This window comes from Ursus arctos, unplaced genomic scaffold (genome assembly GCF_023065955.2).
Source record: "Ursus arctos isolate Adak ecotype North America unplaced genomic scaffold, UrsArc2.0 scaffold_15, whole genome shotgun sequence".
NCBI lineage: Eukaryota > Metazoa > Chordata > Mammalia > Carnivora > Ursidae > Ursus > Ursus arctos.
The window spans coordinates 25,989,716-26,015,360 of NW_026622819.1; the positions used below are offsets into that span (position 1 = coordinate 25,989,716).

Consider the following 25,645-nt stretch of genomic DNA (forward strand, 5'->3'; position numbering starts at 1 on the left):
ATTCCATGAGTTTTGGTCTGGGTAACTGGAAGAATGGAGTTGACGTGTACAGCGATGGGGAAGATGGCAGGAGGAGGGAACAGAGAGTATTGCTTTGGGGACGCCTGGGTGGCTCAGTCAGTTAAGCGTCTGCCTTCCCCTCAGGGCGTGATATCAGGGTCCTGGGATCAAACCCCACGTCACTCTTCCTGCTCTGCGGGGAGCCTGCTTCTCCCTCTCCCTCTGCCTGCCGCTCTGCCTGCTTGTGCTCTCTCTCTGCCAAATAAATAAAATCTTAAAAAAAAAAGAGTATTGCTTTGAACATGTCAAATTTAAGATCCTTATTAGACATACATGTAGAAACGGCAAAGAACTGGAGTTATAAGGAAATATCAGAGTTAGATCCATAAATTTAGTAGTTATTCACATACATATTCAGAGATGGAGGCAGTGATACAGATGATAGGTAGATGGATGGAGAGATGATGATAGATAGATAGATAGATAGATGATAGATAGATGCGAAAGACAGATAATTATACAAATAGATGATTAGATAGACTATAGATAATGATAGATGATGAATGAACAGATGGACAGACAAGATGACAGATACGTAAGACAGCATTTGGGGCTGGTCAGGATCACCTAATAAAAGGGTCAAGTTAGAGAAGAGGGAGACACAGACCAAGCCCTGGGACACTCTATTAATTAAAGATATAGAAAGGAGCAAAGGATGTTGAGACAGAACCCTCAGGCTGGTAGGTAGGAGTAAAACTGTAATAATGTGGTGTCACTTAGGCCAAGAGAAAAAATACTTAAAAATAGGAAGTGTGTCACATGGTGCCGAAACACAAGTATAAGGAATCCAGAGAGGCACCCACTGGCAAGATGACCTTCACTGATGACTTGACAAGAGCACTTTTAATGAGGTGTCCCAAACGTGTGGGTAAAGAGATTCAGCCACTCCTACTTAGCCAACAAGAGAACTAGATACATTCTCAAGAATTTGAAGCCGTTATCTACAATGATGTGAGATAAACAGGGCTGACTAATGGGATTATCCATATTTTTCATGTAGGACTATTTTGCAAGGAGCATATGAAGGTGAAGGCAGTCAAAGAAATGAAAGTTCGTTCTGCAGCTTTCAAGACAAGCTGCACACTTAAAAACCTATCAAAAAGGAAAAGGGCACTGGAATTCTTCAGACTGAAAAGAAATCATAAATCATACTAATGAGGCATTGGGTTGAGAAACTTGGGTTCTGTCAGAGCGGACTCTTCTCCAAACCTGCTCTGAATCAACGAGCTACGTCTCACCCATGAATTAAATGTGGTCATTCCACCAGCCCCCATCTTTGAGCAGCAGGCAAAACAGTGAGGCTCAGCACAGAAGAAATTACTCTCACTCTACCAGACTAATTTAGAATCAGAAAACTCTCCAAAACAGAATACTTCAAGAATAAATATGAGTGAACAAACTAAGAGAACAAATTTACAAAACGGTTTCACTAATTTTTTCCCAAATAAATTCTCTGACCCAGAAAAGTAAATTAAAAACAAAACAAAACAAAAAAACAAGGCAATTATTGAGTCCATTTAACAGCCTCATTCTCTAATCGCACTAACTACCCAACAGGAGGGATGGGCTTTCAGGTCCATAAGGAAAGCCCACTTAATGGTTGGGAGATTTCCTGGTGAGAAATGCCATCAGAGTGAGATTTAGAAGTGAGGGCCCAAGAAGCTACAAAATTCTCACCTTGGGAAGGAGGAAGACCAAGTATCATGGATCTTTCAGTCCCACCAGCCAACCTGGATAGGTCTGATAGGAAGAATTAGAAGAGACCTACCATGTTCATGGATTGGACTAAACGTAACAAATGTTAATTCCCCAAATTTATATATAGGTTTAATATAATTCCTACCAAAATCTCAGCAAATTTTTGTGGTCAAATTATTCTAAAACTTACATGGAAAGGCAAAGGAACGAGAAATACTAAAACAATTTTGACAAAATGTAAAATGGTAGGAGATCAGTCTACTTGATTTCCAGTCTAATTATATAGCTATAGTAATAAAGATCTACTGGTAGAATAGAACATAAAACTCAGAAATAGACTCACAAAAATATTTCCAAGTGATTTTCCAAGTATTTCAATGGAGGGAAGGTAGCATTAAAAAAAAAAAAATGGTGCTGGAGTAATTGGACATCCATAGGCTATATGAAAAAAAGAGAGAATGAGAATGAACTTCTACCTAAGTCTCACATCTTATACAAAAATTAACTCAAAATGGATCATGACCTAAATATAAAATGCATACATAAGAAGGGGCTGGAGGCAGGAAGGAATGGGTGTGTCTATAAAAGGACAGCAGGAGAAGTTGTTTGTAATGGAAATATTGGGTATCTTGACTGTATCAACATGAAAATGCGAGCTATGATACTGTACAGTAATTTTGCAAGATGTTACCATTGAGGGGGACTGAGTCAAGGGTACATGGGATCTCTCAGTATTAGTTCTTACAACTGCATATAAATCTATATCTCAAAATAAAAAGTTCAACTTTAAAGAAAAACTTAAAATAATACCTCTATGAAAATTTTAATCCATAGTTGAGCTCAAAATAAGGAAGAAAATCTCAATGTGTTAAAAAGGAAAAGGAAAAAGTTGAATGGGAGGGAAGCTTAGTGGCCCGAGAGAAAGAGCAAGCCATGACCAGCTAGCTAGCTATTCAGATTAGGGGTTAGGATCTAATTTCCCGGTAATGCCTAGAATTGAGGCTAGGGTTTAGGATAGAGCCAAAAACCATATTCACTTTAATAAAGCCTGAGCTGAGACATGTTGTCCCTGACTGTGAACAAGAATTTTAAATATTTATTAAAATAACAAACATTAAAAATATTTACTGACTCAGGTATACAGTCCAGGTGACAGGAGACTAGACCAAGATGTCAGTGAAGGGGGATACCCATGAAGGGTCAGAACCCCAATCCCATATCATGCATAAGTGTGGAGTGTAACATTTTGCAGAAATCTCAACTGAAATACTAACAACAACTAGCCCAGAACAAATCCTTAGAGGGCCCCTGGCAACAGCAAATCCAAAAAGACCCCACTGGGAGTCTCCCACCAAGGATGACTTCCAAGTCTAACTGATTAAACTACACAGTCTCTCCGTCAAAGAACTTAGAATGGAACAAATCAACTAAACTGTTCCAAAGAAACAAATTCCATAACTTCAAGATTATAAAGACTTGAAGGGAGAGAGTGATGACAATGGTAAAGACGACAGAGGGAGAGCTGCTGGGCCAAGACATGGGCTCACTCAGTCGACAGCAGCCCCCAAGAGGATGGGAACCAGAGCTATGGGGACGGTATTAAATGGAGGGAGGAGGTCACCCCACACCCTGGCCAGAGTGACCTTTCCTGGGTCTTCAGTTTGCAACCATCTGAGCCTTCTGTGAGGGAAGCTAACTAGACCCTAAATTATAGATGACTCCAAGAGAACACAGCCTACAGCATTAGGATGACTATATCTAAAGCAAAGATTTTACCAGCCCTGAGCCATAGAAAGGAGAAGCAGATGTTCTCCTCCACATGAGAGGGTTTCCTTCCTCAGAAAGCCTTCCCAAAGGCCACCTCTGTCCTGGGGGGGGGGGGGGGGCTTAAAAGTGAATATATTCTAAGCCTGCCGTGCTGTGAATTTGAGTGTGGGGTCATGTTTGGGTGAAAGGGAAAATAAATATCACAGAAGTCAGATCCCAGATAAGTGATCAGGAGAAATCAGACACAAGTCCAATCACTATCGTTCTGACGAGGACCACTGGCTACAATGGCAAACGAACTTGAAGCCAGCAGCTTGCACGCTCACGGAAAGGAAAGAAAGTCATTTGGATCTCAGTGCCTATTTTATAACTGTCCACTAACTGTTCAGTTCTGTGCGAAGGGCTCCAAAATAATGCCAGTACACTGGTTCTTCTGGCAAAAATCATTCAGCAATTCGAATCTAAAATTTTCCATCATCTTGGCTACCACATTAGTCCATTAGTTAATATTTGCTTCTTTGTGCCCCTGTACTTAGTATGAATCTGGATCTGAATCTGAAAATGCCCACATGGTAGTCTGCACTGCTCTCTGGGGCCATTTGAAATTGAAAAGGTCCCAATATTCTGTTCCCAAGCCTAGAATAATGCTTAACAGTGTGCAATCTCCCTGAGAAAGCGCAGGATGAAAAGCCGGAGCAATTCAGAGCAGTGGTTCTCAACCCCAGCTGCATGCTGCTACAATTATTCGGAGAGAGCTGCTACTTTAGAGTAATATTGGCTACTACTGCTAATTAATCCCCACTCACGCTAATCCATAGGCTGGCAACACCTACCGCACATTAGAGTTTCCTAGGGAGCTTTAAAAAATTACTGATGTCTGAGCTCCACTCTCAGACCAGTTAAATCAGAACATCTGGGAGGACAGGTGGGGAATGGGTACTTTTTAAAAGCCTCCCAGTGGATCCTAATGTTCAACCAGGGTTATGAACGACTGCTGTAGTCCAGTGCCTCTGAAACTTCGGAATCTCCTGGAGGGCTCACTAAAACAAGGGTTTCAAATAGGCAGATAACAGAGACAGAAGGATTAGTGGCTCCCCATAACTAGGGGAGATGAGGGGATCAGAGGACAACTGATAAGGGCTAGAAAGACTCAGGCTCAAATTAACTACACAGTAAAGTTATTCAACATCTCCAAGCTTCATCATCTACTAAAATAGGGGGTGGGGGGATGGGCTAACCCGGTGATGGGTATTAAGGAGGGCACGTATTGCATGGAAGGAACACTGGTTGTTATACGCAAACAATGAATCATGGGACACTACATCAAAAACTAATGATGTACTGTATGGTGACTAACATAACATAATTTAAAAAAAGAGAGAGAGAAAAAATAAAATAAAAAAAAATAAAGTATAACCAAGATGGGGGGCTGGAGAGCAGAAGAGGACGATGTACAGAAACCACCTCGTAAACCACACATTCCAGTACCTGGCAATACTGGAAACATAAAAAAAAGATAATAGCAGCCAACATCCATTGAGTGTGTATTACTCATAAGCACACTTCTAAAGTGTTTATATATATTAATTCATTTAATTCCCTCAATACTCTATTATAGGGATCAGCAAATTTTTTTTCTATAAAAGCCAGATAGCGGTTTTGGGGCCTCAAGGGCCATACAGTCCTGATCCCAGGTCCTCAGCTCTGCAGTTGTAGTTTGAAAGCTCAGACAATGTAAACCGGTGGGCTTATCTGTGTCCAATAAAACTTTATTTATAAAAACAAGAGGTGGTCCAGATTTGGTCTGCGGGCTATACTTCACCAAGCCCTGCTCTGTGAGATGGGTACTGTCGTTATCTCCATTTCACAGATGAGAAAACAAAGGCACGAAAGGATGAACTGACAGCTTAAGTTTCCATATGAAGTCTGATGACGAAGCCACACAGTCAACTACGTACCACCGCAGCTGCGGACAACACCGTCATTACTAGTGAGCCTCTCACTCAGTCCAAATCCAGATTTTCCTAGTTCAAAACAGGCTGGCCAGCCAGTCAGGCACGATACCCTCAGAACGGCCTCAGAGGCCGAAGACCCAACGCCAATCCTCCCTTCCTCCCATGCAGTTCCTGGTTGAAGTTCTCCCAGCTCTGAGCCCTCAGTGCCCTTACTCTCCATACCTCCCAGATTGATCAACTTTTACTTTTATGCCTTTGTCCCCAACCCGTTTGGCAGCCAGGACCATGCACATCACAAGTGTTCAATCTGCACGCACTGAAGGTGTGCGTGAACCCACTGGTACTGGGTGTGAAGGCTAAGAGGACAGGATCCTGGGGCAGAGGAGGGAGGTGAGAGACCCAGGCACTCACCAGTCCCTGGCAGGCACTCAGTGCCGCGGTCCCGATCCTGGTGCCCTGTTGCAGCACTGTGCCCCTGAGATGGCAGGGGGGTACCGAGGAAGCCACCATCTTCACATGGGAAAGGTTCCCGTACCTCCTCTCCAAGATATAGCTCTTGGAAAGAAATTCCTGATTGACCGACAAGTTAAAGAACAAGTCCTTCTCCTCGTGTGAAATCCGATAGTACACCCGATCCTCTGGGCCATCCAAGTCTCTCTTCCTCCTGCTGTTGCCGGTGACGGGATGGTACAAGCCATAAGACAGAAAATGCCCACTGGCATTGACTCGGACGGGGGCCACCACATGGTATTCGGGCAGGGCCTTGATAAAACGCTCTGAAAGAAAAGGAGACAAAGAATAAAACTGAGGGAACTCCCTGCCAAGTCTACAGCAAGGTAAACGCTCGGCCATTTGGAACTTCGACTTCAGCGTGTTGATGGCGAAATACCACTGTTGGCCTGAAGTTTACACCTCCCGTCTACCACACAAACACTGTCAACAGTAAATTCCCTGAACGACTCAAATCAACTTGGGCCCCTCCTTGATGACGCGTGGCAGTCTGAGCCAACACCCAGGCACAACGCTGGATGGCAGACGTGCTCCCAGAGACTGATTACGATGAGAATTCATTCATGAGGCATCCTGTTGGCCAAGGGGCAAGGTCCGTGTAAGGAATGTTTCAAGTCCTCAGTTCATGAATACAAATCACAGGGCTTCACTGTTTATTTTAAGGAGCTTAAACACCTCAGGAACTTCCCATTAACTCGGGTTCGAGAAAAACAAAAACAGCTCTCCCGTCGTATACACTCTGACAAACTCCCCACCAATCACAGCATTAGTGGTCCATAACGTGAAACGGGCACCTAAAGAAACAAACTTGGATTTTTTTTTTATTTTTACAAAATATACAAAATAAAATGGTAAGATGAAAACTGCCGCTTTAAAAACCCAAGACAGGAACACTTGTCCCTTCCACACACGAGGACAGATACACCTTTTGGTTCGCTCACGTTTAAATTCCCACCACTTTCTCCTCATACTGATGTCTGAAAAGAACAAGGAATCTAGCTAGCAGGGGCGAATCATCACTCAGGATTACAGACTACTTAAGGCAAACCATTAGCCGCTTAGTAAAATAACTTATCTTTTGCGTTAAGCGCGGGGGGGGGGGGGGGGGGAGAAGAAAGGAAAAAAAGAAAGAAAAGGAGCCAGGAGGAAGCAAGAGAGAGAGAAGGAAAAACAAATTCCACTTACCACCTCCCAGATGTATTCCTTGCGGCTTGCATTGCTTTGTATGTTACTTCCCCAACTACCATGTCTTTTGCACTCTCTACTGATACCCTGTTTATTTCCACTGAGGCTTTCAAGTCCCAACTCCAATCCCCCTTCTTTCTCCTAATGTTTCTGGCTGAAGTTCTCTCAGGTCCTTACTCTCCACACCTCCCAGAATAGCCTCGTTTTACCATGCATTTTGTTCATCAGACTTTATTCCCAAAGCCTCTGGAGGCGAGACTCTTGCACATCGCAGGTATCTGTCTCCTACTGTGTTGCTCTGTCAATGAGCACGTTTGCAGCTGGTCAATTAAACGAACTGGACTTAATGAGGTACATTTATAAAGCAGCCTCTTTTCCTTCCAACACCCTTTGTGAAATTGTTCGTTTCTGCCTTGGATGAAATATGGGGCAGAGCACAGTTTTCACTCTTAGGTACTAATAAATAGTCTCAGTTTTTTAGGTGTAAAAAAATCCAGAACCATTGCTTCTAATTGCAGCAGTTCAGAGCAACAGATCACATAACGACGTGGACAATTCTTCAAAAACAATGTTCAGTGAAAAATAAGAAAAATACAGGGTAATGCAGAGCCACTGACATCAACGGAAAATACAGGCACACCAAAACAATGAAACAAAGTCTGCCAGAACATATGCAAATGAAAAATACATATGGAACCCATTAAAATGGTTTTCCATGAGGAGGATTGGGAATTGGGACTGAAATGCAGAAAAAAATAATAATACAAGAAAGAGGCTTTGGACAAATTAATGATGCTAGCGTGCCATGAACTAGGAGTCAAGTTGACTCAGTCCTCTCTGTACTGCCTACTCCCCAAGGAATATTTGGACATATTTAGTATCAGAGGAACCTTCCAAGTTCAGAGCTTAGGAGAGGAAAGGCCAGGGAGGGTCGGAAGAGAGTGGATACAATTGGCTTCCCTTGTATTCTTCTCAGGTTACTCTTTTCTTCTATTACTCACAGGGATGTCTCCAGCTTCTCCCGGGTGAGCAGTGAATGGAAGTTAAGGACAGAAAGAGTCTTACTCAACAGGGTATAGCCATCATCTTGCCATGGGCCCAGCTGTGCGTGGTCACTACCCAGATGCTGACTCCTCCTCTCAGGCAACGCTCCTCTGTGCCTTATAGGGCCTGTCTCTGAAGATGCAGCTCAAAGAATTAAATGTGATTTTTGAAAGTATAAAATGAAAGATAAAGCTTGCCTAAGCCCCAGCACCTACTCCTCAAAGAATATAAGAGCAAACAAATTTAGAGCTCTTGACCCAGTTTCTTTCCATCTAACGGGTTTTGAAGAGAATGAGCATAAGTTGTCTATACAATAATATAATGATAATAACCACAGTAACCACTGAACGAGCACTTGCTATGAGCCAGCTACCATCAGTCCCTTCTCACTCAGTCCTCACGACCTTTGACACAGATTCAGTGAATTCCCATTTCATAAGGAAACTGAGCCTAAGAGAGACCCCAGAGCCAATATGCCACATTACTTACACTGAAACCTCATGCTTCCTAGTTCAAAATCATGTTCTTAGCCCCTGCCCTTCTCGTACATAAGTAGCTGCACGTGGCAGAGAGTAGAACAGAGTAGAAGAGATACTACTGCCTCTGCGGAGATGACCTGATGAGAAGAGGGCGGCTTGACTTTAAGAGGCCTCAGTTTGCTCAGCAATCAAGGGAGATACTAATGGCCTGTTTAGCAGGTGGAGAAACAAGAGGTAAGTTTTGCCTCTTGATTTGACTGCAGATGAAGCAGCTACGCCATGTCAGCCCCAGGTGTGGACAGAAACAGGCGGCCGCGGGAGCGTGACTTATGTGGGTAGCCCACCTGCAGGTGCCTTATCTATACAAAGGCGTCATAATACGAGCAGCTGCGACCTAGGGTCGCCGTGAGGATCCAGTGGATTCATATATGTAATGGATGTAGAACAGTGCTTGACGAACAGCACTCCGCGGCTACGACTGGTATTACGGACAGAAACTTGGCCATCAGCGATCGCTGTGGCCGGAAATAGATATAACCTCCATGCAGAGACGGGGAGAGGCCCACACTCACCTTCGCTTCCTCTCAGTGGGCATTTAGTTTGGAAGATGAGGTAGCTATAAGCTTGGCCAATAGAAAGCAGAGCTCAGAGGGGAGAGGACAGGAAGGGAGAAAGCACGTGTCAGGAAATAATTTTACCATTTCTGCGGTCAAGCCCAGCATTTAGAGCGCACCAACCTGGTCTTGTCTAGTCCTTCAGGTTCTCTGGGACAGATATTATTAACAGGGTCCCTCGTCTTAGCCCTCATTCCCACCCCTGTAAAAAGACAACAAAGAGGGCTGAGGATTCATTCTGGGGCACTCTGACTCCAGAGCCCACCCTTCTAACTGTTGCCCTTGCTGCTTCTCAAGGGTCTACCACTGAGAACCAGATGTCAAGATGGGGCGTCAACAAGGCTGTGGGTGGGGGAACTGAGGCACACTGTAATCCCATCACAGTCTGCAGCTTTATGGAAATACATTATCAGCCTTGAGAACCTTGATTTGCCTTCTTTCAAATTAGCCTCGAAACCCTCGGTCACAAACTCTGATGATACTTCATGAGAAACCTTGAGTGAAGCCTGTGGACACGAGTGCTTTCGAAAATTCACAGTACAGGCGACTTTTTCCCTCTGCTTAGAAAGAAAGGAGAGAGATGAGAGAATACTCACCTGCCAGATTCCATAGCTTAGGTTAAATCTATACTTAACTCTATATGGTGTACTTCTATCTTAGAGAGCCATGAATCTCTAAGACTCTTCACTAAAAAAGGCAATGAAATTCTCTAAGAGTCAGAAGTTTGTTTTCATAATTCTCTTCCACGGATGTTGCGACCTTTCAAATATATTTTTATCGTAGAAAACGACACGTGTCAAGATGTGGAGGATTATGTTGTTCCCCCCTAAGTTGTAAAATACACCATGGGAGGCTGGACTTGCTCACCAACCCTATGACCACTAACCTCCTGACCGTGATTGCTTATGATAACGAACACAAATAAAATACCAAAACTGTGAAGTGTCTTCTTACATAAAGAAAATATATGAAATCATTTCCTTCCTTCCTTTTTTTTTTTCCAGGTAGCATAGATACATGAGTAGACCATTTGTCTTGAAGCACACTCAAAACATTTGTCTGGAGACGTTCCCTCTGTTCTTGCACAAACCTGTGCAGCCAGAAGCACATCTCTGCCATGGGATAAAGTGCCTGCCCTGTTGATTTCAGAGTCGCTGGGAGCAAAAGAGATCGTAGAAGCAGCGGAGACTTGTAGACAGTACAAGGAATAAGGAACCCAAGGGGCTATCACTGGCTGTGGAAGGAAGGCAGAATGTTGCACGCAAGATTTACATTTCCCATTGTTCTGATACTTGGTTGGGAACCACGAAACCTTGCGGAAGTCATTGCACGTTTATATATCACAAGTGAGTGATGTGGAAAGAATACTGGGCAGAGGGTCAAATCTGCCTTCTGGTCCCAGAAAAGATGGGATATACCTCTGTGCTCTTTCCCAGGCCTAAAATCCTGCCTCCGCCCGCCCCGTAGAACTAGAGACAATGTGAACGATTATCTAGGATCAGAATGTTTCCAGCCATGGGACCCTGTCCAATCCCCTTCACTTAATAGGGGCTCACTGAATACACTCCGACTAACAGACTCACCTCCGACTAACAGTCCCCCATTCCTCCTCCGGAAAAATAAGGTTGGCAGAGATGATATGTGGAGTCATTTGCAAGTTTAAATGTGCAAAATTTGGGTGCAATTCAAAAATGTTGTCAGAGTAGAAATGGAAATCTAGGGACATTGGTTCTTTGTGAAATGACAGGCTGGTCCTTTGGGGCAAAACCGAGGTCATCCTAGTCCCAAGAAGCCTTAGAATTTCTCATCCTGTCTCTCCACCTCTCTCTCTCTCTCTCTCTCAGTTGTTCTCCCTCTCCACTTGGTTCTAAATGAAGCCTGCTCAGAAATTTCTCTGTTGCACCAAATGTGGATTTACTTATAAATCTACTGGTGATGATGAAGAACAAATATCCTGGAGAAAAGACTGTTAGAAATGGAAATTATTTTTAACACCTAAAAATCTGTGTATGGCTGATAAACTCTGAGCGCGCCAGAGCTATTTGTCAGTATCAAGTAATTTCAGCACAGAACCCCAAAGGTGACCAAGGAAAACAACCATCTCTCACCTTCCAGAGAGGAGAGAGCAAGGCGGGGGGCGGAGGGGGGGGTCTGCTCCACACTAAGCTGAAGTCGCTTACGAAGATGTGGAGCAAGGAGAGCTGAAAACCAAAGCAGGAGAATGTGTGTCTTTGAACCAAATCATCTCCAAATGCCCTGGGAAGTGCTCACAGGCTTTGTTTGTGCTGCCAGAAGGGAGACTTTTCACAAAGGAGCTGTTTTTCAAAGAAAAACAAACGCTGCTATTTTAAACTTGGGGGTGGGAGATTGTATCTGGAACGTTTACACAAGCAAGTGCTGGCTGATTGACATCCAACCCCAGTGTGCGGGCTCCAGCTCCCAAGGAAAGCAAAGAGACTTGCTTCTGATGGCTCTTGAAATCACAGTAGATGAGCTCTCAGCAGTATTTGAACTTAGCACCGGAGGCAGAATCCTGTGTGGAAATCCTCAGCAAAGACAGGCTCATGATCTCTGCCACCCAAGTGGTCAGAATGCTAGTGGAGCTACTCAAGGCTTGAGCACAGACAGCAAACACTGGACTTCATGTTTGCTAAAGCAGTGCTGTGTGTCTGTGTGTTTGTCTGTGTGTCTGTGTGTATGTATGTGTTGTCCCTATTATTGCTAAGAGGCCAGCCTCCGGAGCCAGGCTACCTGGATTCAAAACACCACTTCACCATGAGCTGGGCCCATAAACTCAACAAGCTTTCTCAGCTTTATAACGGGGTCAGTAACAATGGTCCTTGCACCCCAGAAGGCTGCAGACAGTGGTTGCTGGGCTGACACATGCAGAGTGCCTTAGCAGTCCTGGTGCAGGGAACTTTCTCCAGCCACGCGGGCCATTGCTACCACTCTGTCTTCTCCTAGAGGTGCAAGGAACTCCCCACCAAACACAAAAGTGTCTCTGACCCTTCAAGTCCAATAAAAAAGCAGAGGCAGCAGTGCCGCTCTGCTCAAGATGTTAGGTTTAAAGGACAAGTTGTCCTGACCCCCCCCCTCCAGTGTTTTCAATAGCATTGTAGGTTTCATGACATTCACAAGCAGATGCAGCCAGCTGCCCTCAGGAAGGCGGGACAGGGAAAGGTGAGCCCCTACAGTGGTAAATTTCCCCCAAAAAGAACTGTTATTTTAAAACACAGCCCTTAATCTTTCCAGGAAACCAAAACACAGCCAAACTCACTCAGCAAGGGGCGGGAATCACATTTCCCCTCCCCTGTCCAGAGCTGAAACTAACTAGAAACACCGCCAGTGGCCAGTTGGAACTTTTTAAAAAATCATTTTCCATGTTCAGAATTTGAAAAATAGAAGACTGAAACAGTGCAGCATTCAAAGAGAAGACAAAGGGGGGGTGTTACCAGTTACCCCTTGGGTCTTTACTGCCGCAGCACTAGTGTGCAAGAGACGGGGGACACTCGCCTTTCAGTGAGAATTAAGAAATCATCATTTTCAACACTGAATTCTGAGACACCCTATGTTACTGAGCTCCCAGCCCAGACTTCCTTACGACTCAGCCAAACGGTTTTGCAGAGTTCGGCCAGTGGGGGAGGGGAAGGGGGAGCAACCAACTTTCCACGAGTCTCACCACCAGGGCTTTCAAAGGAAAAAAGAAAAGCCACTAACCTTGCCTCCTGTCCGGGAAGTGCACCGGGCCTGGCTGAGCTTGTCTCCCATAGCAAAGGGCCCCCAAGTTAAGGAGGAGAGCTACAACGGAAAGGTTTGCAAGCCAGCTCCTCTGGGCACATGGCATGATTCGGTTGTTGGGGAGAAGAAAAGCCAGCAAGGTTTAGCTCTCAGCTCAAGAAATCAAGTCCTCGCCTGTGCCCGAGCAGAAAGATGCAAGGGTGCATGGTCCAGGAGTGGGACAGAGCGGCTGCAAAGCCCACGATCTCCCTTTGCTTTTTTAAGCAGAAAGGGGTTCGTTACCTTTATTCCCCTTCCCTCCTGAAAGGGGAATGATTTAACTGGCAGCGCCTGCTTTCCGCGGGGTGTGGAACGGGTCAGAGCGGGAGGGGGCAGCCCACCCAAGATCCCCACCCCTCTGCCTTCGGCGCCCGGCCTCGCAGCCAACTCCGCTCATCTTCCTCCGGCCTCCCACCCCCACGCTCCTCCGGCCCCGCCCAGAGCCCTGCCGAGCCGGCCAAATAGGGGAGACCCGGGAGAGCCACCCTGGGCGGGACTGCGAAAAGAGAGGCCCCCAGGCCGGCCCTCCCTGGCCAAAATACAGGCCGAACTGCTGAGCGCAGAGGTGGGGCACAGGGCACCCCACTCCACCCTCCCGGCTCAGTGCTGCCCCCTTGGCTGCCTTTCTCCTCCCAGTTCTGAACTTTTCCTAACATTGCTCTGCGGAGACCCCTGAGTCAGCCGGATTTCTCTGGGATTTTCTTCCAAAGCAAGCTAGGACTTCCATTTAAAAAAGGAATGGGCAGTTTCTCTCTTGGCCAAGTCACACAGAGAGAAATGGTCTGAGCTAATCTTCTGGTTCAACCCTGAACAAGTCCCATCATGGGCACCAAGAGGTGATGAGACCAAATGATTATGAGCCTTGCTGATTCTGCCCGTCACTCTGGTGCCTTTCTGCTTTTATCATCGCACCTTTCCTAGCCCACCTCCACTACCCACGAGGAGACCAAGACAGTGGAGAAACTAAATAAGCCCAAGACCGTGTGAAGGTATTTCTCCAGTTGACCTGCCCAGGTTGCTCATGGAGGGGGCATCCCGGGGGCTCGAGTTTTACATTAGTGAGAGAATGCTGCAAACCAGGGAGCTTGCCAAGCATCCTGAGAATTTACTGGATAATCCAGCCAAGATTTCACACCTCTGGGCTGAAACAGGCTTCCTTACTCCGTTCAGTAGGAATTTGGTCTCATACTGGTCCTCCGTGGCTTCCAGCCAGCCATGTGTGTTCAGTGAGAGGTGCAGGAGAGCAACTCATTCAACCCTGTGCAGGCCTGGGCAGCCCCCGCAAAGCAGTGATCCAAGTACAAGGTCGTCCTCACAGGTGTGGTGGGTATGAATCCTTCAGACTAGATACATATGTGCCACCATATTTCGAGGGGTATGAATTCGTTTCCTATTATTGACATTAAGCGTTCCCATAAAGTTGGCAACTTAAAACAGCACAAATTTAGTATCATACCGTTCTGGAGGTCAGAAGTCTGAGATAGGTCTGCCTGGCCTAAAATCAAGGTGTATGCACAGCCACATTCCTTTCTGGAGCCTGTAGGGGACAGTTGTTTCCCTGCTTTTTTCATCTTCTAGGGGCTACCCACATTTCCCAGTCCCTTGCCCTCTTCCCCTGGTTTCAAAGTCAGCAATGGCCCGTGAGTCTCCTATATGGCATCTTGGTGACACTACCTCTTTTTCCTCCCTTTTTCGTTTATAAGGACCCTTGTGATGACATTGGGCCCACTCAGGTCATCCAGAATAATCTCTGGATCTTAAGATCAGCCCAATAGCAATCTTAATTCCCTCTGCAACCTTTATCCCCCTTGTCGTGTAACATACCATGTTATGTCATCATGGGCCAGTCATGGAAGTGCTCCGAGCCTCTTCTCCTGTGACATAAATATTAAGTAGGAAGAGTATAAGATAAGTGCAAAAGCAACTCAGATATGACAGGCATGCCTGGCGAAATGGCGTGACGATCTGGTAGAAATGCAATTACAAAGACATTGAAGAACCACTTTGAGTAAGAACTCCTTTTGTTTCTTTTCCTTTCTTCCTCTTCTCCTTCCCCTCAGTCTCCTCTTCCACTTCCTCCTCTTCTTCCTCTTCATTTTATCCTTTTAATAGCAAGCAGGGTCTCATCTGAAGTGTGGGATCACTCCTGGCTTCCATGCTCTGAAGAAGAGCAAAAATTTCTAGGAACTTTTGAATTCCAATAATGTCAGGGAGGATCAGGGAGAATCCATGGATCATTCTGGATTCATAGTTTCTTAACTTCTTCAACTTGAATGGCTTTCCCATTACTTTCTCTCCCCTCCTACTTTCAAGACCATGACCAGAAATATCTGTCATCCAGAGTCATTCAAGCCTGAAATATTGAAACTATAAAATCCCACCAAAATTCCAGCCCTTTCAGACCTTTGTACCCAGTACCTTGGGTCTTCAGCCTAATAAGGACTGCCTGTCTCCTGATCGCACCATTGTTGGTTGTCTCAAAATCTATAAGCATCTCTCTGGCTTTACCTCCTTTTCTGCCCAGCCATACCCTATGATTCATCTCCTTAAATAATCTCTCACCAGTGCTTTCAACAACTCTTTCTCATCAAACGCTAACCTTGTTTTACCCTAACTGCTGGTTTTTCTCTGCTTTTTGTTTCCAAGTGCTGTTGAAGAGTCACCTACTGGTGCAACTATCAATTCATGTCTCCAAGTTCAGCAAGTTTTCAACGTGACTCAGCACAAATATGCATCCTGCTACTATTCTAACACCAAGTTCTTCCCACTTCTTCCAGAATTTACTTCCAAAGCCTGGTATTTCCTCAGGATAGAGGGAAGAGTTCATCTTATTCAACTTTTCCTCTGCTCATTGGAAAAAGGTAACAAATGTTCTTGGTGACAAAGGTTGGTAGTGATAAAAAAAAAAAAATGCCAACTACCTTCCCTGATACGTCCACTACAGAGCACAGAGTGTCCAAAATATCCCTGAGGTGGCTGATGCAAATATACTACCACTGAAGAAAGGCTATAAAAACATGTAAAATACAAATATTGAAAAATAGCTAGGAATGGAAAAAAATATTACACACTATGTATGAGACACTGTGCTAAACACTGTAATCACATTGCTTTATTTAATTTTCACAAAAACCTATTAGGTAGAAACTATTATTATCTTTGGTGGTTAGATGGGGAAACACCAAAAGACTATACAAGTCGCCTAGGATCACATTCCTAGGAAGTTGAAAACCGGGATGAAGTAGTGAGATTCAGAAGAAGGAGAAGACTTAGCCAAGCCAATAAGCAGAATCAAATACACATCTGTCTTACTTAAGGCCCCTTGTCATGCCCTCAGTCACAGAAAGTGGAAGGGCTAAGAACACTGATAGACGGACATCATTGTAGCATCTTGGGTGGTGGTTTAGGTTACTACAGTGAAGTGTTTTCTGTGCAAAAACACAAATTGTGACAAAAGATATAAGGTGCCTCACCAAGAGCTCCCCCTGTTTCATGAGCAAAGAAGGCTTTCAAAAAGCTCATACTTTCCATCTAAGCCTATAGAAGCCCAAGGGATAGCTGAAATTCAAGGACAGGCAGTCCAGTGCGTTTCTCAGAGCTGTCATTAACACTGGAAAGGCAAAAGAAACTGACTGCAAACAAAACCAAAACCACCCTGTTTTCAAAAATCATACATTTAAATATTGTTGTCGCATGTCCTATTTTCTTTTCTTTTAAGTTTTTATTTAAATCCCAGTTAGTTAATAGACAGTGTAATATTTCAGGTGTACAATACAGTGATTCAACACTTTCATACAACACCAGGTGTTCATCACAACAAGTGCCCTCCTTAATCCCCACCATTTATCACCCCCCCCCCACTTCCCCTCTGGTTACCATCAGTTTGTGCTCTATAGTTAAGAGTCTGCTTCTTGGTTTGCCTCTCTTCCTCTCTCTTTTTTTCCCCTTTGCTCATTTGTTCTGTTTCTTAAATTACACATGAGTGGAATCCTAGAGTATTTGTCTTTCTCTGACTGACTTATTTTCCTTAGCATTATACTCTGCAACTCCATCCATAGCATTGCCAATAGCAAGATTTCATTCTTTTTGATGGCTGAGTAATATTCCATCATATATATGCACCACACCTTCTTTATCCATTCATCAGTCGTTGGACACTTGGGCTGTTTCCAAAATTTGGCTATTACAAATAATGCTGCTATCAACATTGGAGTGCAGGTATCCCTTTGAATTAGCATTTTTTTATTCTTTGGGTAAATACCTAGTAGTGCCATTGCTGGCTCATAGGGTAGTTCTGTACTATTTTCTTTGAAACCTCTCTGCAGTCTTAAAAGAAGATGGAGGTAAGTATTTGTAACCCTCAGTAGTGTAAGTTCACTTTTATTCTTCCACCCAAGTGTATTCAATGTGTAAGTGGATCAGTAATCAGAACTACTCACTCTGTACACTCAGCTCCCAGAGAGTTTGCCTTCCTGGGTCAATCTGAAGATCTTGGAATCTATGCCTTGCAGATGTTGTAAAGTTACCTGGCCTTGTATCAAGTGGATTCCATTTTGGAACATTCTCCTAATGTTGTAATTAATCAACTTAATTAAATAAACAATGTCTTGGTAATACCCCTTTGAAAGCCATGGCTGAAAAGGCTATGGATCCCTGATTAAGGAAACATACTATTGGCTCAAAGAAAACAGCCCACTTGAGAAAAAAAAAAAATGTGTAGCACAGAGAACAAATATTTGCTGTTAATTGAAAGTAACTTCAGTTTGTAGTGCATCTTAAGACTAATCAAAATGAAATATAACAAGATTTTACCGGTTGGTGGGGGGAGATTCACATGGGAGGTCTGCCAGAGGGAGCCCAAGTCATATGAGGGGGGGACAGGGAGAAGCCTATTGAAAGGTGTCAGAACCTCAGCAATTTTAATTGTCACCCATGTAAGACAGTTGCCCAATGCATGGTATCAGAGACTGAGCAGAGCGAGGAGGACATCCATCTGAGAGGGAATGTCCCAGCAGGGTGTTGAAATACTGACAGGATAAGGAGGGGTGGGGTGATGGTGACAACTGATGGAGGTGACTGAAGATTGGTTACATACAAGGAAATTGATCAAATAAGTAAACATAGCAAGCATAATGGGAGTCAAGTTTCTCACTACCTGTGAAGAGAATTACCAATATTAAAAAAGAGAGAGAGAAAGAAAAGTAGAATAAACTCTATGTTGGATTACAACTGAAGGTAATTGGTATGAATCCAAGTTGTTGATGACTGTACAGATGCATATGGAAATAAAAATATAAATAGGCATAAGTATTATGCATATGTGTGTGTACATACATATATTGCCTAGGCCTGTTCACTTGAGGGTATTGGAAGAATGACTCCCCAGCAACAATGAGCACATCTGACACCCAGATCTTGGATTCTAAATACCATTCTCCTCTAAATGGAACCAGGACTCATTAGCAAAATGACTGACTTCAGAACTAGGGCTTAGGAGGTAGAAGATAACATTGAAACATTGTATTGCAAAAACAAACAAACAAACAAACCTCAAAGAAAGATGAGAGCTTGTCAAAAGGAGAGAGGAGTTAACATGAAAGGACCCACACTAGCTAAGTCTAGGAAAACTTAAGCAAATATATATAATAGTAATAAATTACTAGTCTTATAATAAGATAATCCATGAATCCATACTGATACAAATAGATAAATGAATAGAGAGATTGATGAGGAATGGGAACTTTATATCATTTTAAAGTATCTCCTCCCAAATAGTTGTTACAGATAAGAGCAGAAACAGTTCTTTAGAGGAGAAAAGCACATCAAATATCCCCTTAATTGAGTAAACAAAGAAAGCAAATCGGTAGTGTGAACAATCAAACCTGTGTGCTACCTGACAGGCTCCAATAATATCTGCCCAAGATACATAGCCTGAATCTAATCATTAGAAAACGTCAGACAACCAAAACTGAGGGACACTCTACAAAATAACTCTGCTTTTTTTTAATCTTCAAAAGACCAAGAAAGTCAAAGGGAGACTGAAACACTGTACCAGATTGAAGGAGACCCAAGAGATATGACATTGAAAGGCAACGCATGATTCTGAAGTTCCTTCTGTTACAAAAGACATTGTTGGAACAATTAGTGAAACTTGAAAGGAGACAGAGAATGGGATGTTAGTATTGTATCACTTCATGTCCTGATTCTGGGGGTTGTGGCTGCGTGGAAGCTGCCCTTGCTTGTTAGAGATACACATGAAAGTATTTGGAGGTGAAGGGGCATCTAGTTGGCAATTTACTCTCAAATGATTCAAAACACAAATGTTGTCTTTTAACTTTACGTCCCACTTTTATGTGAGTTTGAGATTGTTTCTACTTAAAAAATATAAAATGTAACAGTTTGTTCTTATCCTTTCAAATAATTTAACACTTGGTGGAGATACTATAGAATTGGTAATTAGAGAAGCTGGGGGCGCCTGGGTGGCTCAGTCATTAAGCGTCTGCCTTCGGCTCAGGGAGTGATCCTGGCATTCTGGGATTGAGCCCCACATTAGGCTCCTCCGGGGGGAGCCTGCTTCTTCCTCTCCCACTCTCCCTGCCTGTGTTCCCTCTCTCGCTGGCTGTCTCTCTGTCAAATAAATAAAATAAATAAAATCTTTAAAAAAAAAAAAGGAAATTAGAGAAGCTGAATAATGAGAAGTTAGTGGCCAACGGGGTGCCCATGCACGGTGGTCTCTGAGCAGGCATGCTGGCGGCTGCAGATGCTACCATTGTCATTACCTGTGTTAGTCCTGAACCACATGGGCACCAGTCCCTTTCTGTCATTTTGCCTTAAAGATTAAGCTAAATTAAAGAATAGTGTGCCCATTGTTCCTGAGGAGAGGAGAAAATTAGGGATGGAATGTATTAGGGAAACCTTGAGCACTACTGCCTTAGCAAAAGGAGAAAACGTCATGTATTCATCCAACAAATATTTATTGACTGCCTTCTATGTCCGGACATTGGGGATATAGCAACAAATAAAATAAGCAGAGATTCCTTCCTCATGTTTGCATATGCCATGGCTTGAGCCCGGGGGAAAGAGAATAAACAAGTAAATATATAATATGGAAGACAGTGGTAAGAGCAGTGGAGAACAATGAACAGGCTAAGGAGAACTGGGAGTGATTGAGAGGGGAGGGTTCCTGTTTTATACAAGAGGGTCAAGAATGACCTCCACTAAGATGATTTTAAGGGACGGCATTAAGAATCTGGATGAAATAGGTATCTGGGAGAAGAGCATTCCAGGCCAAGGAGACAATAACAGGAAAGATCCTCGACTGGGAATAAGTAGGAATATGCTCAGAGAGCTCAAGAGGAAGCAAAGTGTTTGTTGTGACTGTAGTGTGTGAACAGAGGCAGCGTGCTGATGGACAGGGGACGGGAAGGTCATGAAGGCCCTTAGAGACCACAAGGAAGACTTTGGATTTTACCCTGACATGTTAAGAAGCCATTGGGGGTGGAGGGGTTGAGTACAGGAGTGACAAGAATGACTTAGGACTTTTAAGATTTCTTGGGCTGCTGTAGAGAGAAACGGAGGAGCACAAAGAGCTGTTAGGAGGCCACTGAATTAACTCAGGTACAGGATAATGATGGATTACATCCGGCGGTAGCAGAAGACATGGTGAAAATTGGTCCGATTCTGGATTTATTTTGAAGGTAAAAACAACAAGACTTTCTAATTAATTGGATGTGTGAGGAAAAAGAACTCAAGATGGATTTCAAGGTTTTAGATTTGCCCATAATTGAGGTAGGGAAGATGAAAGGTAGAATAGAAATGGTGGGGGTGGGGACAATTGAAAGTTCAGTTTGAGACATGTTAAGATTTCTCTTCGGTGTCTGAAAGGAAATGTCAAGTAGGCCCTCGGAGTTCAGGGAGAGGTTCAGGTTGGGGTTATGCGTTTGGAAGTCATTATGGTGTTTGGATGGTATTAACAGCCTTGAAATGGGATGAGAATACCTACTGTATGGCTGTAGGGGAGAAGGTAAAAGGCACGAGGCTTGTAGTCTTGTGCTATAGACTAAATACCTGGGTCTCCCCACACACATCACTACACACAAACAAAATTCATATATTGAAATCCTAAACCCCAGTGTGATGGCATAGGAAGGCAGGGTCTGTGGGAGATGATTACGTCCTGAGAGTGGAGGCCTCATGAACGGGATTAGTGCCCTTATAAAAGAGAGCCCACCTTTTCTACCATGCGAAGACACAGCGAGAAGATGGCCCCTGGGAACCAGGAAGCAGGCTCTCACCGGGCACTAACTCGGCGAGTTCCTTGATCTGGGACTTCTCAGCCTCCAGAATTGTGAGGAATGAATTTCTGTTGTTTGTAAGCCACCCAGTCTTTGACATCTTTATTATATCAGCCCAAACAGGCTAAGACCCTGGGAATGCTCCAATATTTAGAGTTCCCGGAAATAAAGAGAAATCAGCACAGGAGACTGAGGAGAGCCCAACAAAATAAGAAGAGAATGGTGAGTGTGGTATCTTCAAAACCAAGTGGAAAGCGTTTCAAGGAGGAGTTATTCACTAGCTCAAACTGGAGTAAGGAGAAAAGTCCAGGCTTTACATATTCTGCTGCCCAGAAGAAGAAAAAAAATGGAAGAGAAAGACTGAGTTTGTTTGGTTAAGAAACGATAACTCCACCCACTAATAAATGTAGCTTATCAACATCCTTGAAATCTGACCAATCAGAAATTCTTTGTCGGAAAGCGGTGTCAGGAAGGTATGAATGTACCAAGGAAGGTCCACAATCTTAGCTTGTCCCACTTTTAATATTCTTTTAACCCACAGAGCTCAACAAGAGCCTATGAGTAGCCTGGGCTGGCATTCTCCTCCTCCCAGGAGAGCTCCTGCCCTGGTTCCAGAGGGTCACTCCTCTGAGGTTCATCACTGCTTTCTCTTAGCCTCCCGGGGTCATTGAGAGCAGATCAGCTATGCCCCCAAGAAACTTTGAAATGAGTAAATGGGATTAGTTCAGATAGCAATAAAGATATACCATAATAGGACCCTCTTTTCTTGCCTTATTGAGGTATGATTGACATACAATAAACTGCATATGTTTAAAGTATACGGTTGTTTTTTTTTATAGATTTTTATTTGTTTATTTGACAGAGACAGCCAGCGAGAGAGAGAACACAAGCAGGGGAAGTGGGAGAGGAAGAAGCAGGCTCTTAGCGGAGGAGCCTGATGTGGGGTTCCATCCCAGGACTCTGGGATCACGCCCTGAGCCGAAGGCAGACGCTTAACGACTGCACCACCCAGGCGCCCCTAAAGTATACAGTTTTATGTGTTTGCGTGTACACACACACACACACACCTGTGAAACCATCACTGCAGTAAGTTTGCACATATATGTGTAGGCCCACATGTGGTGCGTGTGTGCTAGTGTGCATGGGGCAAACCAGAAATTTCCTCCTGCTCCTTTGCAGTCCCCTCCTCCTGTCCCTACTTGTATGACCCCATAACCACAGGTAGCCACTCCCTGCTGTCACTGGACATTCATCAGCAATTTCTTGAATTTCACGTAAATGGAGTCATACAGTATAAACTAACTTTTGTCTGCCTTCTTTGACTCAGCATCATTATTTGGGTATTTTGTGTCCCAGTGCTCTGCTCCTTTTTATTTCTGCACAGAGTTCCCTTGTATGGATCTACCACTGTGGGCCCTTCATTCACCTTGTCACTAATTTATCTGTTGGTTATTGGAAAACCGATGGAGTGAAAACGTGGTCAGAAACACCAAGCCTAAAATCAGCAGACGCGTGCATACTACTAATTCCTGTTACAGGTATTCCCTTGAAACTTAGGAAGCAAGGCCCCTAAGTCCTCCAACAATCGCATTTCAGTATATGTTTCTCCTCAGGATAAAGTGACTTTAAAAGATACACGTGAAAATACGATAAACAGGCTTTGAAGTTAACCCTGGATAAAGATAAAGCTTCTCTTTATGGTTCTGTAGAGTTTCAACACAGCTCGTCCACTCTGCCAGACAGAGGTGTAGGTTATCTCTGCCGCCACGAGAGGAGTATTTGTGGCATTTTGGATCTTCAGCGCACAGAAAGACAGGCTCTGTGCTCTCAGAGACCCTTTCATGAGGCCCAGGGGACAGCCAGCCAAGGGCTAGCTGCCTCTGCAGACACCTTTCTCTACCTTGGCCACACTCTCCAAATGGTGCCCGGCAGGATCACCTCCTTGGCTATAAGAAGGCCCTTTCTGTTGCTTCATAGCCCCTCTGAGTGTTGCAGATAACACTAACTCGCACTATTAGGTGATTGTTTGCTCTCCTATTAAGTCTGCCCCCAGTCTCCTGAAAGGCCTCCGAGAGCAAAGGGCTGTATTGCAGCCTGCAGTAAAGCAGGGGCTGTGATCCGATTAAGATGTGATTCTTTGTTTGAAGGTGAGAGGACTGATATGTGTATGGATAGACTGATGGAGTCTTTGAAACCCAATGTGAGAAAATTGGGTACACAAGATATGTTTATTGAATACGTGGATTAGTTATGTAAGGCAGAGAGAAATCTGTGACAGATTCATAGAAAGAACTGATGTTATCAAGTGGTGAATCAGAAAGCAGGCAGCCAAGCTGAATTTCCCACAGTGAGATTCAAGTTAATGAATTTCATGATTCCTTATGATTGATTTCCCCCTTGATTATAAACTGTAGGTAAAAGGACTATGTTTTATTTATTATTGCATTTCTCTCAAGGATAAAAATGATAAATAATTATTTGATCCGATGATGGGTGGCTGGGAGACTTAGTGGGGAATGTTCTGGGAATGACCTGCTTTGAGACCCATGGACATATCTCTCCATTAAAAAGTTGGCTTCCTCTCCTAACTCCCACCTGGAATTGGGAAACAGATTCTGGTTTTAATATTAGACTATTCATTTCTCTCTTTGCCCTCAGAAATAAATATTCTCCTCTGTGGATATGCTGAAAGCCCCCCAAGTAGCCCCACCTTGGGCTGGTCTTCTCTTGAGACCTCCTCCACCCACTCTCTCTGTGTCAACAACTAGAAGGTTAATCCCTGACATAGCAGGGGCTGCCCACATATTCTGCTCTTATCTTTAATATTCCCATGCTGCTTTTTTCTTTGGAATTAAAGTGTTTGTCTTCCTCTAGGATTTTGAGTTGGAAGCTTAGATCATTGATGTTTAACCTCTTTTCTTTTTAAAAATATGCACTTACCGCTATAAATTTCCCTCGAAGCACCGTTTTGATTGCATCTCAAAATTTGATGCCATGGTTTATTATGATTTAGTTTAAAATATTTTGTAATTTATTTTATAACATTTTATATTTTAGTTCTTTAATCAGGGTTGTTTAAAGTACGTGGCTTAATTTTGAAAGATTTGAGGACTTATAGTAATCATTCTTTCTTTGATATCTAGTTTAATTCCACTGTGCTCAAAATACGTGTTCTGTATGATTTCAATCCTTTGAAATCTGTTGAAACTTGGTTTTGGCTCAGCAAGTGGCCTGTCTTGGTGAATGTTTTATGCGTATTTGAAGAAAGCGTGCATTTGCTGGATGTTGAGAATACACTGTAGAACTTACCCTTAGGATGTGCCTCTTCCAGGGGTTAGACTGAAAGCCTAGACTTTACTTATTCCCTTCCCCTTTACTAAGCTTGAACTTCAGTCTTTATTGTCCCAGCACCGCACAGCTGTTGAGATAACTACTCAGTTAAGTAGCCTTCAACTCCTGTTTCCTGCTGGGTATTGTAACAGCCTGGCCTACTGTGGTAGTCAGCTTTCAAGACCACCCCAAGGACGTCTGCCTCCTAGTAATCATATTCCTGTATAACTCCCCTCTCCTTGAGTGTGGACTAGATTTATTTTTTTTAAAGATTTTATTTATTTATTTGACAGAGAGAGAGCACAAGCAGCGGGAGTGGGAGAGAGAGAAGCAGGCTCCCCGCTGAGCAGGGAACCCGATGTGGGACTTGATCCCAGGGCCCTGGGATCATGACCTGAGCCGAAGGCAGACGCTTAACTGCCGGAGCCACCCAGGCATCCCTGGACTGGATTTATGGATTGGCCTCTAAAGAATAGAATAGAGAAGAAGTGGTGGGAGCGTCACTTCTTTCACTAGATCATAAAAACACTATAGTTTTCATGCCAATTTCTCTGTCTCTCTCTCATCACTCACCCCGCTGGAAACCAGCTGCCATATTGTGAAGCAGCCCTATGGAGAATCCCACAGAGTGAGAGATCAAGGTCTGCCAACAACCTTGTGATTGAACTTAAAAGCAATCCCACTCCCTACCACTAAATCTATTAAATAAACCCGCAGCCCCAGCTGATAGCTTGCCTGCAACCTTATGATAGACCTTGAGCCAACCTGGATTCCTGACCCACACAAACGGTGAGATGATACTTCTTGTTTTAAGCCATAAAGTTTTAACATAAATTATTATTTGGCAAGAGATAACTAACACAGACAGAAATGGAAAAATAGAAAGAAGTAGATGGATTCAGGAATTTGGGGGGCTTGGTTTTGTTTTTGTT

At 43.8% G+C, this 25,645-nt stretch overlaps 1 protein-coding gene across 2 annotated transcripts in view; it reads right to left on the minus strand.

Moving 5' to 3' along the window:
* ADAMTS12 (ADAM metallopeptidase with thrombospondin type 1 motif 12) overlaps positions 1–13,479 on the minus strand; it is a 292,638-nt gene extending 279,159 nt beyond the window's left edge. For both annotated transcript variants that reach the window (XM_044387013.3, XM_026506767.4), the window contains exons 1-2: positions 13,030–13,479; positions 5,892–6,256 (exon numbers count right to left, since the gene is read on the minus strand). In XM_044387013.3, coding sequence (XP_044242948.2) covers positions 5,892–6,256; positions 13,030–13,156 — 492 coding nt within the window. In that variant the 5' untranslated portion in view covers positions 13,157–13,479. The remainder of the gene's footprint in view (positions 1–5,891; positions 6,257–13,029) is intronic.
* Positions 13,480–25,645: the final 12,166 nt, after the last annotated feature.